General features: G+C 38.0%; 2 protein-coding genes across 2 annotated transcripts in view; both read right to left on the reverse strand.

Moving 5' to 3' along the window:
- Nucleotides 1–1,314: 1,314 nt before the first annotated feature.
- Nucleotides 1,315–4,102, reverse strand: sst2 (somatostatin 2). The gene is made up of 2 exons (XM_007242600.4): nt 3,880–4,102; nt 1,315–1,634 (listed from the first exon to the last, which is right to left on the reverse strand). Exons 1-2 carry the CDS (start codon nt 4,012–4,014, stop codon nt 1,470–1,472), a joined length of 300 nt encoding a protein of 99 aa, XP_007242662.1. The 5' UTR covers nt 4,015–4,102; the 3' UTR covers nt 1,315–1,469.
- A 2,073-nt stretch (nt 4,103–6,175) lies between these two features.
- LOC103022131 (collagen alpha-5(IV) chain) overlaps nt 6,176–13,229 on the reverse strand; it is a 58,599-nt gene continuing 51,545 nt past the window's right edge. Inside the window, exons 45-52 of the mRNA XM_049478900.1 lie at nt 11,673–11,747; nt 11,424–11,549; nt 11,239–11,334; nt 10,514–10,723; nt 9,111–9,288; nt 8,877–8,991; nt 7,564–7,736; nt 6,176–6,668 (exon numbers count right to left, since the gene is read on the reverse strand). Of these exons, the coding sequence (XP_049334857.1) occupies nt 6,587–6,668; nt 7,564–7,736; nt 8,877–8,991; nt 9,111–9,288; nt 10,514–10,723; nt 11,239–11,334; nt 11,424–11,549; nt 11,673–11,747 (1,055 nt within the window). The 3' untranslated portion in view covers nt 6,176–6,586. The remainder of the gene's footprint in view (nt 6,669–7,563; nt 7,737–8,876; nt 8,992–9,110; nt 9,289–10,513; nt 10,724–11,238; nt 11,335–11,423; nt 11,550–11,672; nt 11,748–13,229) is intronic.

Consider the following 13,229-nt stretch of genomic DNA (forward strand, 5'->3'; position numbering starts at 1 on the left):
GGGTTAAGCAATATTAACAATAAAATAAATAAACATGTAAAATAGACCACTCTGTGTTTAATACATCTATATAATATATGAGTTTCACATTTTCAACTGAGTTACTGAAATAAAGTAATGTAAAAATTTTCACATACACTATATTGCCAAAAGTATTCGCTCGCCTGACTTCACACGCATTTGACATCCCATTCTTAATCCATAGGGTTAACTAATGAGCTTTCCACAAGGTTTAGGAATGTGTTTATGAGAATTAGATTTGACAGTTCTTCCAGAAGCACATTTGTGAAATCAGACACTGGTGTTGGTGGAGAACATAGACTGTGTATAGCTGGACAGAGCATCGTCTCTCAAAAGTGAAGCCACCACAGGTCGGGCGCCCCCTGCTGTTCGGTTTCAGAAAGCTGTGTAACTCCACCCATCCCCATAGGTTTCAATGGCAAAACAAAAAACTTTCAATCACATTTTTTTCTAATAAACTGTAATTCTACCTCCTTTATTTAAATGCAACAGCTATTGTAACCTCTGCTTATATCGTCTCATTTTTATATCACCACAGAATTCGTTTTTTAAGAAGGTTATTCAGTATTATTCAAAAAAGGTGTGGTTATTGTAAAAGGGCTGGTTATGGGCGGGGCCAATAACAGACCGCTCTGCAGCCTGTGACCTCGAGGCATCCCTCAGGGGCGGAGTTATTTAAATGAGTAGGCTGCTCTCCACAGTCTTTCTCCCTCCTCTGGTCTCTACTGCGCAGAAACTGGTATCAGGATCGCCAACATGGCGGAAGATTTTGGCTTCATTTTCACTGAATGAATGGGAACGGCGACACGGCGTCCATCTTTATATACAGTCTCTGGTGGAGAAGGCCTGGCTCACGGTGCTTTCTTTATACACCTGTGGCCATTGAAGTGATTGGAGCATCCTGAATTTAATGATTTTTGCTACACTGTGTTTTTTGGGTGATGTCTTAAGAAAAAACTCTTTTTTGTATGTTTGTGAAGAACAAGATTAGTCACTCTCTTGCTAAATGTTCATCTTTGAGCCACAGATGCCACCCCTTTTGATTCTATGAAGAAAAAAAGTTGTAATTTAAGTGTATCTGTGAGTGTGAGGAACATTTTTTGACAAGATTTCGACTCAAGTCTATTTACTAAACCAAAAGTAGTGCATCAAGATCACGTTAAGGTTTTTAAGCCTTTTAAAAAAAGTCTCTTTATTACCTCACACATGCATTTTGTAATATTTTTCATTAATTTCACTACAAATACAGTAAATGTCAGTAATAATATCAGTATTAAAGCACACAGACCTGTCTTTTGATGCTAAATTCACTTTATTTCCAGCATTTTTAGTGCTTTAGAGCAGAATAATACTGAGACTGAGGAACATTCAGTCCTACAAGTGCTACAATCACCACATAAATTACAGAGGCTGGGCTGGGACACTTTCTGGACACTGCTGGACGTCGGTCAGCAGGCCGTCCTGGACTTCCAGAAGTAGTTCATGCAGTTGACGGGTTTGGGCGTGACAGTGTTGTCTCTCCGGACCAGCTGAGGGGGCTCTTCTACCTGGACAGGTGAGAGCTCGTTGCTGAGCATCCACTGGAGGTCAGGGAGGTTAAATCTTTCAGGGATCTGGACGTTTAAAGTAGAAAACATTACTTTTGTTTAGTTTTTTAATGCAGAAGGAACATGGCAAAAATACAAGTTTTTTCAATGACTGATCTGTCCTATACTCTACCCTATACTCTCTGTATATGTTACATATAAACTACTCTATACACCCCTATACTGCCATAAACTACTTATATATCACTCTATACTTCCTTATATTCCACTCTACACTACCCTTTACTTCCCTATACTACTAAACTCTTCTTTACTATTCTATACTACTCTAAACTTTACTTCCCATATACTACCTTGCACTATCCTAGACTCCCTATACAACCCTATACAATACTTATTATATACTACTCTATTATCCCCAATCCTATACTACTTTTTTTCTACTGTATACTCCCTTACACTTCTTATACACTATTCTACACTTGCTGTGTATTATACTCTACACTACCATATACTCCCCTATACTATCATATAAGTCATATACAATTTTTTTTTTACATCTCTTTGCTATCCTATACTACTCTGTACTATTCTATAAACCCAAATACTATCCTCTACACTATAATACTTACACACCTTTCTATAATACCATATAATACCCTATACAATTGTATACCCTCTATACTACTTATATATGGCTCTACAATCCCCAATAATAGTCTATACACCACCATATACTCCCTATACACTATTGCATACTCCCTATTCTACTTATATACTTTTCTATAATCCCCAGCTAACGTATACTCCCTGTTCCTTATATACTTATCTATACTACCCTATACTACTATATAATCCCCAATATTATCCTTTACTTTTGTATACTCCCTGTTGCTTTTATACTTCTCTATACTACCCTATACTACTTTATAATCCCCAATAATATCCTCTACACTACCATATACTCCCCTATACTATTGTATACTCCCTATTTCACTTATATACTACTCTACAATCCCCAATACTATCCTCTACACTACCATATACTCCCCTATACTATTGTATACTCCCTATTTCACTTATATACCTCTCTATAATCCCCAATACTATCCTCTACACTACCATATATTCCCCTATACTATTCTATACTTCTTATTCTACTTATATACCTCTCTATAATCCCCAATACTATACTCTACACTACTATATACTACCCTATACTATCGTATACTCCCTATACTACTTATATACTTTTGTAAAGTACCCGATACTATCCTCTACACTACCACATACTCTTATATACTATTGTATACGCCTTATACTACTTACATACTTCTGTATACTACACTATACTACTCTATAATTCCCAATACTATCCTCTACACTACCATATGTTCCCCTATACCATTGTATACTTCTTATTCTACTTATATACCTCTCTATAATCCCCAATACTATCCTCTACACTACCATATGTTCCCCTATAATATTCTATACTTCTTATTCTACTTATATACCTCTCTATAATTCCCAATACTATACTCTACACTACTATATACTACCCTATACTATCGTATAGTCCCTATACTACTTATATAATTTTGTATAGTATCCGATACTATCCTCTACACTACCATATACTCTCCTATACTATTGTATACTCCTTATACTACTTACATACTTCTGTATACTACACTATACTACTCTATAATTCCCAATACTATCCTCTACACTACCATATGTTCCCCTATACTATTGTATACTTCTTATTCTACTTATATACCTCTCTATAGTTCCCAATACTATACTCTACACTACTATATACTACCCTATACTATCGTATACTCCCTATACTACTTATATAATTTTGTATAGTATCCGATACTATCCTCTCCACTACCATATACTCTCCTATACTATTGTATACTCCTTATACTACTTACATACTTTTCTATACTACCCAGACTACTCTATACTACCCTACACTACTGTACAATCCCCAAAACGATCCTCTACGCTACCATATACTACTTACATACTTCTGTATACTACACTATACTACTCTATAATTCCCAATACTATCCTCTACACTATCATATACTACTTACATACTTCTCAATACTACCCAGACTACTCTATACTACCCTATACTGCTGTACAATCCCCAATACTATCCTATACACTACTATATAATCCCTATATTATTGTATACCCCCTATACTAACCCTATAACACTCTGTTCTACTCAGTACTGTCCTCTTTACTACCATGTACTACTTATCTACAGGTCTCTAGATCCAGATGGTCTTACCTCCTCTCCACCAGGACCTCCACGAGAGCCTTCCAGAGAATTGAGCACCATGTGGGAGCGTCCACATGATATGAGGCCCACGGTCACCAGCAGGCACATGAGTGAGAGGGAGAGGTGGAGAGATGAGGAGGTCATTTCTTCAGTCTGTGGTGGAGAGCTGGTGGAGAGCTGAAGCTTAGCAGTGTCCGGTCGGGTGCTGGTGCTCGTCTGCCTCTAGCTGCAGGGTCTCGCTTTTATACCGTAGGTTTGTTTGAGCTTAAAGGAAATCATTTCGCTCTGAGGGGTTTTACAGCTCAGACCCTCCAGCTCAACCATAAAACCAAAGACATACTGTTCCCAGATACAAGTCACCGGGTTTCCACTCAGGAACGCATCAGTTTTTCCATCAGCAGACGCTTTTCTCCAGAGTTTCCCAAGCAGAGCTAATGTCTGATTCCCCACAACCCAAACAAAGAGCACAGCCCACCCTAATAAACACTAATGACTGTTCATTACATTACTACATTACTGTGTTGCCATGATGACCTCTGTGCTGACCTTTACAGATCATAAAGCACCGTCTCTCCATGTTCACTAACAGCATTAATTCAAATTAAGACTATTTTGCTATTGGAGTCAATTTTAATACAACGAGTCTATTGTGTCGCGTCATAGTTGCTTAAATGTCATGCTAACACTGTGTAACAATACAATATTCAACATTTACTCAGGCCATGAACGTATGAATACATTAATTTTCACTTTTAATAACGTTTTGTATATTTTACACAGTTTTCTTTGAAGGCAAACATTTAGACACACCTTAAATTCAATGTTTTTTCGTTATTTAAAATGTCCTGCACTGTAAAACTAATACTAAAGTCATCCAAACTATGAAGAAACACATATGGAATGATTTAGTAACCAGTAAAGTGTTAAACAAACCAGAATATGTTTAATAATTTGACATTATTCAAAGTAGCACCTCTTGCTTAGATAGAAACAGCTTTATGAGAAACAATTAAGAGAAAAAATAAGTTTTTTGAAAATATTTTTCAAGTGCAGTTACAGCAAAGACCGTCAAAAACATTGTAATGATGGAACTGGCACTCATCAGGGCCGCCCCAGAAAACAAAGAACAAGAGTTCAAAAACAAGAGATGTTTTTGACTAAAGGGCAATAGTAACGCTCCAAAGACAATGCAGTAAAACGTTTGTACTGTGACTTTCATTAAAAGTTCCTTCTTCTATGAAGAAGACTCAAAAATGCTGTGTTTGATCAGACGGTCTCACGTTTTAAATAATTGATTCTGTTCAGCAGTTAGAACGAAAGCCTGACTCTCACCATGGCGAAGGAATGTCCAGTCCGGAGTGAGTTTTAAGAAAAAATTAAGTTTAGTCAATCCGAAAAGAAGAATTTCAAGAGCTCTTTGAAAGTATTCTCAAGTGCAGTCACTGCAAAGACCATCAAAAACATTGTAATGATGGAACTGGCCCTCATCAGAGTTACCAGCCTCAGAAACCGCAAGTTACCAGAGTATTTTGGTTTGTTTAACAGTAATTTTTAAAAGTTACTACATGCTTCCTTATGCATACCTGTCAAGTCTCCCGTTTTGGCCGGGAAACTACCGTATTTTACTCCTCTTTCCCGCTGTCCTCCTGTATTAGTATTTTCCCGTAAATTTCCCGTATTATATTAAAATAAAAAAATATATATTATTGAGGAGACAGGGCACTGACCGCTCTGTGTCGCTTAACCAATCGTGGAGCCGGTTCAAGGAGAAAGTCCCGCCTTTCAGGAGAAACAGCCAATCAGCTTGCAAAGGAGGGTCAGTGTGGGGAAGTGTGGGGGAAATTTGTGCATCCTTTGTTCAATTTTAAATCCATTAAATAAAAAAAAAAATCATTTAAACGAGTCCATTTATGCCAAAAAAGTCTTAACTTTTTTTAAAATATCTAGAAATAAGTTTTTAATTTGGCTGTATTAAAAGAATGACATATGTAGGAATGTCCACAACATTTCAGATTCTGATAATCTAATTGTAGTGTGTAAGTGGTTCACATGTGGTTATTTTAGATTTTTTGTAAACCTGTCTTAACATGTAAGGGATACTGAACCTTCGTTGGGCTGGTGGGACGGCTTTAAGCGGACGGAGAAAAAAAACCCTTATTTTTAAATCTAAAACTTGACAGGTATGCCTTATGTGTTTCTTCATAATCTGAATCGCTTTACTATTCATTTATGATGTAGGAAAAAAATATATATACATAAAACATTGAATAAATAATAAATATATAAAACAAACTCTCTGTACCAATCTGTATTTAATCACATGACAATTATAATGTAGACAATCAAATTAATTAATTCACTTCATATCATCAGACAATATACAGATATACAGCAAAGAGACCTCAAAAAAGCATGATGCACACAGAGATACAAGACTTCTGGCTTCTGGATTCTGGTTAATTTGGAAATTTAACAATAACACTGCAGTCCACCTACTTTATAATGTAAGTAAGTAAATGTTGATGATGCTGTACAGTCACTTCTGCTATAAACCCATATCTCTATCTCTGTTCACCAGGCATTTTCTTATCATATGATCATTTATGTAAATGCAAAAAAAAATCCATCAAGTGACGTCTATAGAAATGCAGCTTAATTATTATTAATGTATATAATAATAATTCATATTGATATTTCAGCAGCTTTTGGGCTGGTTTTACAGTGTTTTCATGCAGACTCTGCAGCGACTCACGACGCTCGTCATATCCGGACCTTTCACTGTTTGAGGTACAGGCTTACTGTAACACAACACACACACACACACACACACACACACACACACACAGAGAAAAACATCATTATAGTCCCAATAATTACAAATAACATGTACAGTAAGTCAACCAGTAAAATTAATTATTAAATAATTAAGTCAATGGCCAATACAGTTCACTGAATACTCTATCGCTATGGTAACACTAATATCTTGTATCTCCAAAATGCACATTTCATAAAAGAAGATAGGATTTACATTTTTAATGGATGCTAAAAACAGAAAAATAGCCGATTAAAAACGATAAGTTTCTTTGATTTTACCAAATTGAAAACATCTGGAATATAATCAAGAGGAAGATGGATGATCACAAGCCATCAAACCACCAAACTGAACTGCTTGAATTTTTTGCACCAGGAGTAAAGCAGCATAAAGTTATCCAAAAGCAGTGTGTAAGACTGGTGGAGGAGAACATGATGCCAAGATGCACGATTAAAAACTGTGATTTAAAAAACGGGGTTTTTGCACTAAATATTGATTTTTCCTGAACTCTTAAAACTCTTTATGAACAAAGTTAAATGTTTTTTTTTTAAACCAGCTGATTGAAATGTTGTTTCTTTAACTGATCTAGTGGGTGGGGCTTTGGGGGGAGTTAATGGGTGATGGGGTGGAGGCAGGGTGGTTCTATGCAGGTTTTCTAATAGTGACATCACAATAAAGGAGGAGCATCCAAACTGCTCATTGAAACAAATTAAGTTTTTATAGGCGCAGTCAAGACCCAGGCAGAAATATAAAAACATGAGAAAAAAAGTTAGTTTTATATGATATGTGCCCTTTAATATAGCATGCAGTTATAATGAATGTTCACTTAGGAAGTGCAGTTAAACCAGAGTCTAATCAGAAATCTGTAAACATGCTCTGACCTGAATATGTGAGCAGGGTCGAGGGAGGCGAGCCAGTAGCTGTAGGAGTCTGGGTAATAGTTACAGGTACCTCGGCCGTGACACTCGATGAAGGGAACCTGCCGAAAGTGTTCCAGACAGGAACCGGGAGAGATCAGGGGCTGCCCGGACCCCTCCGCTCCCGCACCGGTTTGCTGGAACAGAGAGAAGAGTGGAGATTAAAAACACCTTGAACAGAAACATGATGTTTTTTTAAATATTCAAGAACTATGCGATTATAGAATATAAACATATATCATATATATAAATAACTTGGCAACAATATTGAGTAAATATAAGAATAAATAATATACTACATTTATATATACTTTATGGGAGTTTCTGCCTTCTGATGTGATTTTTTTTAAATATACAGTACAGGTAATATCATCACTGACAATCCTGTACCACTTTTTTTTTACATTTTTGACTCAAAGCCAATAATAACACTTTTGATGTTTTAACTAAATACCAATAGTAACACTTTTAACGTTTTGAATAATAACGCTTGTTTGACTAAACGGCAATAGTAGCACTTTTGATGTTTTAAACAGTAAAGCTTTTTATGTTTTTCAATCAAAGCCAATAGTAACACTTTTGATGTTTTTAAACAATAAAGCTTTTGATGTTTTTTTTAACAGTAAACCCTTTTGATGTTTTTGACTCAAAACCAATATTAACACTTTGATGTTTTTGACTAAATGCCAATAGTAACGTTTTTTAATGTTTTTGAATCAAAGCCAATAGTAACACTTTTGTTGTTTTTAAATAGTTAGGGGTTTAATGTATTTGAATAGATGTGTTTTTGGAGTGTTTTAATTAAAACCAATAATAACATTTTTATGTATTGACCAAATGCCAATAGTAACACTTGATGTATTTAAATACAAATGCTTTTGATGTTTTTGAGTAAATGCTAATAATAACGCATTTGATGTTTTTGAGTAGTAAAGCTTTTGATGTTTTCAAATAGTAAAGCTTTTGATGTTTTCGAATACTAATGCTATTGATGTGTTTTTGCTAAATGCCAACAGTAACGCTTTTAATGTATTTGAATAGTAACTCTTTATTTTTTTTTTTGACTAAATGGAAATAGTAACACTTTTGATTGAATTTGAATTTGACTAAATAAAACCTTTGCACTTTGACTTTCATTAAAAGTTCCTTCTTCTATGAAGTTGGCATATAGAGATACTGACAGCCTGTGACTTGATTTAGTGAAAAATCTCATGTTTTAAATATAGATTTTAATAATTGATTTTGTTCAGCAGTTAGAATGAAAGCCTGAATCTCACCATGGCGAAGGAATATCCAGTCCAGAGTGAGAACCAGCCGCGGGGGCACTGGGGGGTCTGGGTGGTCTGGCTGTGGATGGCGATGGTGTTGGTGGTGCTCTCACATACTGAACACCTGCAGAACAGATTAATCACCTGATATTAAACATACAGTTCTGAGATAATCGATTATTATCACTGAATCAGATTTAAACGCTGTCTGATCTCCAGCAGTGCGTCCCGCTGGCTTCATACCTGCTGATGTACTTGGCCAGGTCTTCCCCCCGGATCAGGTGCATGTTTGGGGGCGTGGCCTGGTCCGTGCTGAGCCAATAGGAGTAGTCGTTGCGGGAGGCGTAGCGGCAGGTGCTCTCCGTATCACAGAACAGGAAGGGCATGGTGGAGAAGCGAGGCAAGCAGCTGCCCATCGAACCTGCACCAAAAAAAAAACAGGGAAACGTGACCACTCTTACTAGGTGGCCAATGGGGAAAAGGCTCTTTTTGATACGTGGCTTCTGTGGTATTTTATGTGGTTGCTCTGGTCATGCAAGTTGGTTGCTATACTGCTGCATAGTGTATGCTATGGTGTCCCAGGCAATTGCTGTGCTGTACCAGGTGGTTGGTAGGATGTTGCTACGTTGCCACTATGGTGTTGATTGGGGGTTGATATGGTATGGTTGCTAAGTGATTGCTGGAGTGCTGTGCAATGGTGTTGCTAGATAGTGATTGCCAATTTTCTGATATAGTGTTGCTTGTTGGTTGGTAGGGTATCCCAAGATGTTGCTATGTTGTTGATAAATGCTTGATATGGTATCCTAGGTGATTGCTCTTGCTACAGTGTTTCTAAGTTGCCGTTATGGTGTTGCTTGGTGGTTGTTATGATACCCCAGGTGGTTGAAGTGGTGTTGCTTAGATGGTTGCTACAGTGTTTTAAAATTATTGTTATGATGTTGCTTGTTGGTTGGTATAGTATCCCAAGATGTTGCTATGTTGTTACTAAGTGGTTGGTATGGTATTCCAAGAGGTTGCTTGGACCTTGCAAGTAGGACTTGCAAAGTGTTGCTTTTTAGTTACAATGCTGTTGCATAGTGGTTGCTATGGTATCCCAGGTGGTTGCTTTGATCTTGCCAGTTAGTTGTTATAGTGTTGCTTAATAGTTACAACGATGTTGCTTAGTGGTTATTAGGCGATTACTGCCATATCCAAGGTGGATGCTATGGTCTTACAAGTTGGTTGTTATAGTGTTGCCTATTTAGTTACAATGGTGTTGCTTAGTGGTTATTAGGTGATTACTGCCATGTCCGAGGTGGATGCTATGGTCTTACAAGTTGGTTGTTATAGTGTTGCCTATTTAGTCACAATGGTGTTGCTTAGTGGTTGTTAGGTGGTTAGTGTCATGTCGCAGGTGGTTGCTCTGATCTTGCCAGTTGGTTGTTATAGTGTTGCTTAACAGTTACAATGGTGTTGCTTAGTGGTTGTTAGGTGGTTACTGTTGTGTCCGAGGTGGATGCTCTGGTCTTGCAAGCTGGTTGCTACGATGTTGCTAAGTTGCCACTATGGTGTTGATTGAGGATTGATATGGTATCCCAGGTGGTTACTGTGGATACAGTCTCTCAAAAAATTGTAATAGTTCTAGAATATGAGTATTTTTGACGTACCCAGGTCTTGCCCATGTGCCCTCTCATTCCCGTTGATATAGAGTAAGGAGTATCCGGAGTAGATGAGGGAGGTGCCCTGGGGGCAGGTGGGCACTTGGATGCTCTGGCTGTGTCTGGTCAGCAGAAAGCTGTCGAGAAGACCCTGAACTGCTCTTCCTGGAGGACCACGAAGACCTTTCAGTCCTGGCTGACCAATATAACCAACTGGACCTGAACAGAGAACATAATCAAATATAATTTACTGTACATTATGTTAACATTCATTCCTCATTTACAGCAAACTACAATTAAGAAACATCTGAAGGTAAACGGTTATGGTTGCTATGGTATCCCGGGTGTTTGATGTGGTGTCACAGGTAGTTATTTGCTAAGTAGTTCCTATTGGCTGCTATGGTGTTGATTGGTGATTGATATGGTATCCTAGGTTGGTTGCTCTGGTCTTGCAACTTGGTTGCTACAGTGTTGCTTGTTTGTTGGTTGGTATGGTATCCCAAGATGTTGCTATGTTGTTGCTAGGTGGTTGCTATGGCATCCCCAATGTTTGCTGTGGTGTCACAGGTAGTTGTTTTGATCTTATGAGCTATTTTCCTAAATAGTTGGTCATTGGCTGCTATGGCGTTGATTGGGGGTTGATATGGTATCCCAGATGGTTAATCTTGTCTTGCAAGTTGGTTACTACAGAGTTGCTTGTTGGCATTGTATTATCAGTTGTATTATGAGTTTACCTGGCTGCCCAGGTACTCCTTTATCTCCTTTCTGCCCAGGAAAGCCAGGAAGTCCTGGAACAGACTGACCTGGAACACCTCTGGAGCCTTGAGCACCTATAAAAGAGAGGGTTCCAGTACTTTAATAAATGATTATTTTATATTAGATTAATCTAAATCGAAAGCTGATGTCATCAGACATGTACCTGCAGGCCCCGGTGGTCCAGGTGGTCCAGTATATCCAGGTAAGCCGGGGGCTCCAGGGCTTCCATCTGGTCCAGGGTCTCCAGGTATTACGTCATACTGCTCTGAAACACTTTGTCCTGTTAGACCTGCAGAAGATCAAAGACACCCACCTTAAGATCAAAGATCTGCTCACTTTGATCTTTAAAATAATGTGTCTGGATTAAACCAAAGTCTGAGAAGATGTTCTTCTGATGTCTCTGAAGGTTAACCTGGTGGTCCAGGGGGTCCTCCTGGTCCAGGAACACCTTTACGTCCAGGATAGTAGTTCGGGTCTCCGTTCTCACCTGATCACAAACAAAGACAATCTGCATCTTTATTCCTTATATATTGCTGCAAATCATCCTGTTCTAGAATATTCTGGGTCTTTTCACCCTGTTCTAAATGTTTTAGCTCTGTTCCATCTGTTCTACTATGCTCTATGTCTAGTCCCATGGTTCTAGAATGTTCTACAGTAGGTTTATTTACCCTGTTCTAGAACTGACTATATCTATCCACTCTGTTCTAGAATTGTCTTGCTCTATTCACCCTGTTCTATGCCTTTCTATGTCTATTCACATGGTTCTAGAAAATTCTAGGGTTATTCTACCTGTTCTAGAATGTTTATTCACCCTGTTCTGGAAATGTCTAGCTCTAGTCACCATGTTCTAGAATTGTCTAGCTCTATTTATCTTGTTCTAAAATGTTTATTCACTGTTTTCTAGAATGTTGAACACAAATAAGATTTTCTGTCTCTATTCACTTTTCTAGAATTTCCTATGTCTATTCATCCCGCTCTACAATGTTTATTCACCTTGATCTAGAATTATGTAGCTCTATTTACCCTCTTCTAGAATGTTTATTCACCCTGATCTAGAATTGTCTGGCTGTATTCACCCTCTTCTAGAATGTTTATTCACCCTGATCTAGAATTGTCGGGCTGTATTCACCCTCTTCTAGAATGTTTATTCACCCTGATCTAGAATTGTCGGGCTGTATTCACCCTATTCTAGAATGTTGAACACTAATCAGTCGCTCCATTGGCTCTATTCACCCTGTTCTAGAATTGTCTGGCTTTATTCACCCTGTTCTAGAATTGTCTGGCTTTATTCACCCTGTTCTAGAATTGTCTGGCTTTATTCACCCTGTTCTAGAATTGTCTGGCTTTATTCACCCTGATCTAGAATTGTCGGGAGCTGTATTCACCCTATTCTAATATGTTGAACACTATTCAGTCGCTCTGTTGGCTCTATTCACTCTGTTCTAGAATAGTCTGGCTCTATTCACCCTGTTCTAGAATTGACTGGTTCTATTTACCCTGTTCTAGAATTGACTAGCTCTAATGACCCTGTTTGAGATTGTCTGGCTCTATTCACCCTGTTCTATAATTGTCTAGCTCTAGTCACCTTGTTCTAGAATTGTCTGGCTCTATTCACACTGTTCTAGAAATGTCTGGCTCTAGTCACTCTGTTCTAGAATTGTCTGGCTCTAGTCACTCTGTTCTAGAATTGACTGGCTCTATTCACCCTGTTCTAGAATTGTCTGGCTATATTCACTCTGTTCTAGAATTGTCTGGCTCTACTTACCCTGTTCGAGATTGTCTGGCTCAATTCACTCTGTTCTAGAATTGACTTCTGGCTCTATTCACTCTGTTCTAGAATTGTCTGGCTCTAATTACCCTGTTCGAGATTGTTTGGCTCTCTTCGCCCTGTTCTAGAATAGTCTGGCTCTATTCGCCCTGTTCTAGAATAGTCTGGCTCTATTCACTCTGTTCTAGAATATTCTGGCTC

Source organism: Astyanax mexicanus, chromosome 4 (genome assembly GCF_023375975.1).
Source record: "Astyanax mexicanus isolate ESR-SI-001 chromosome 4, AstMex3_surface, whole genome shotgun sequence".
Lineage (NCBI taxonomy): Eukaryota > Metazoa > Chordata > Actinopteri > Characiformes > Acestrorhamphidae > Astyanax > Astyanax mexicanus.

Bases quoted from the DNA above. Each gene is read 5' to 3' on its own strand.
- sst2 (XM_007242600.4), bottom strand. From the start codon at position 4,014: ATGACCTCCTCATCTCTCCACCTCTCCCTCTCACTCATGTGCCTGCTG. The intron at 1,635-3,879 runs GTAAGACCATCT...TTAAACGTCCAG, and splicing joins GAGGTCCTGGTGGAGAGGAG to ATCCCTGAAAGATTTAACCT.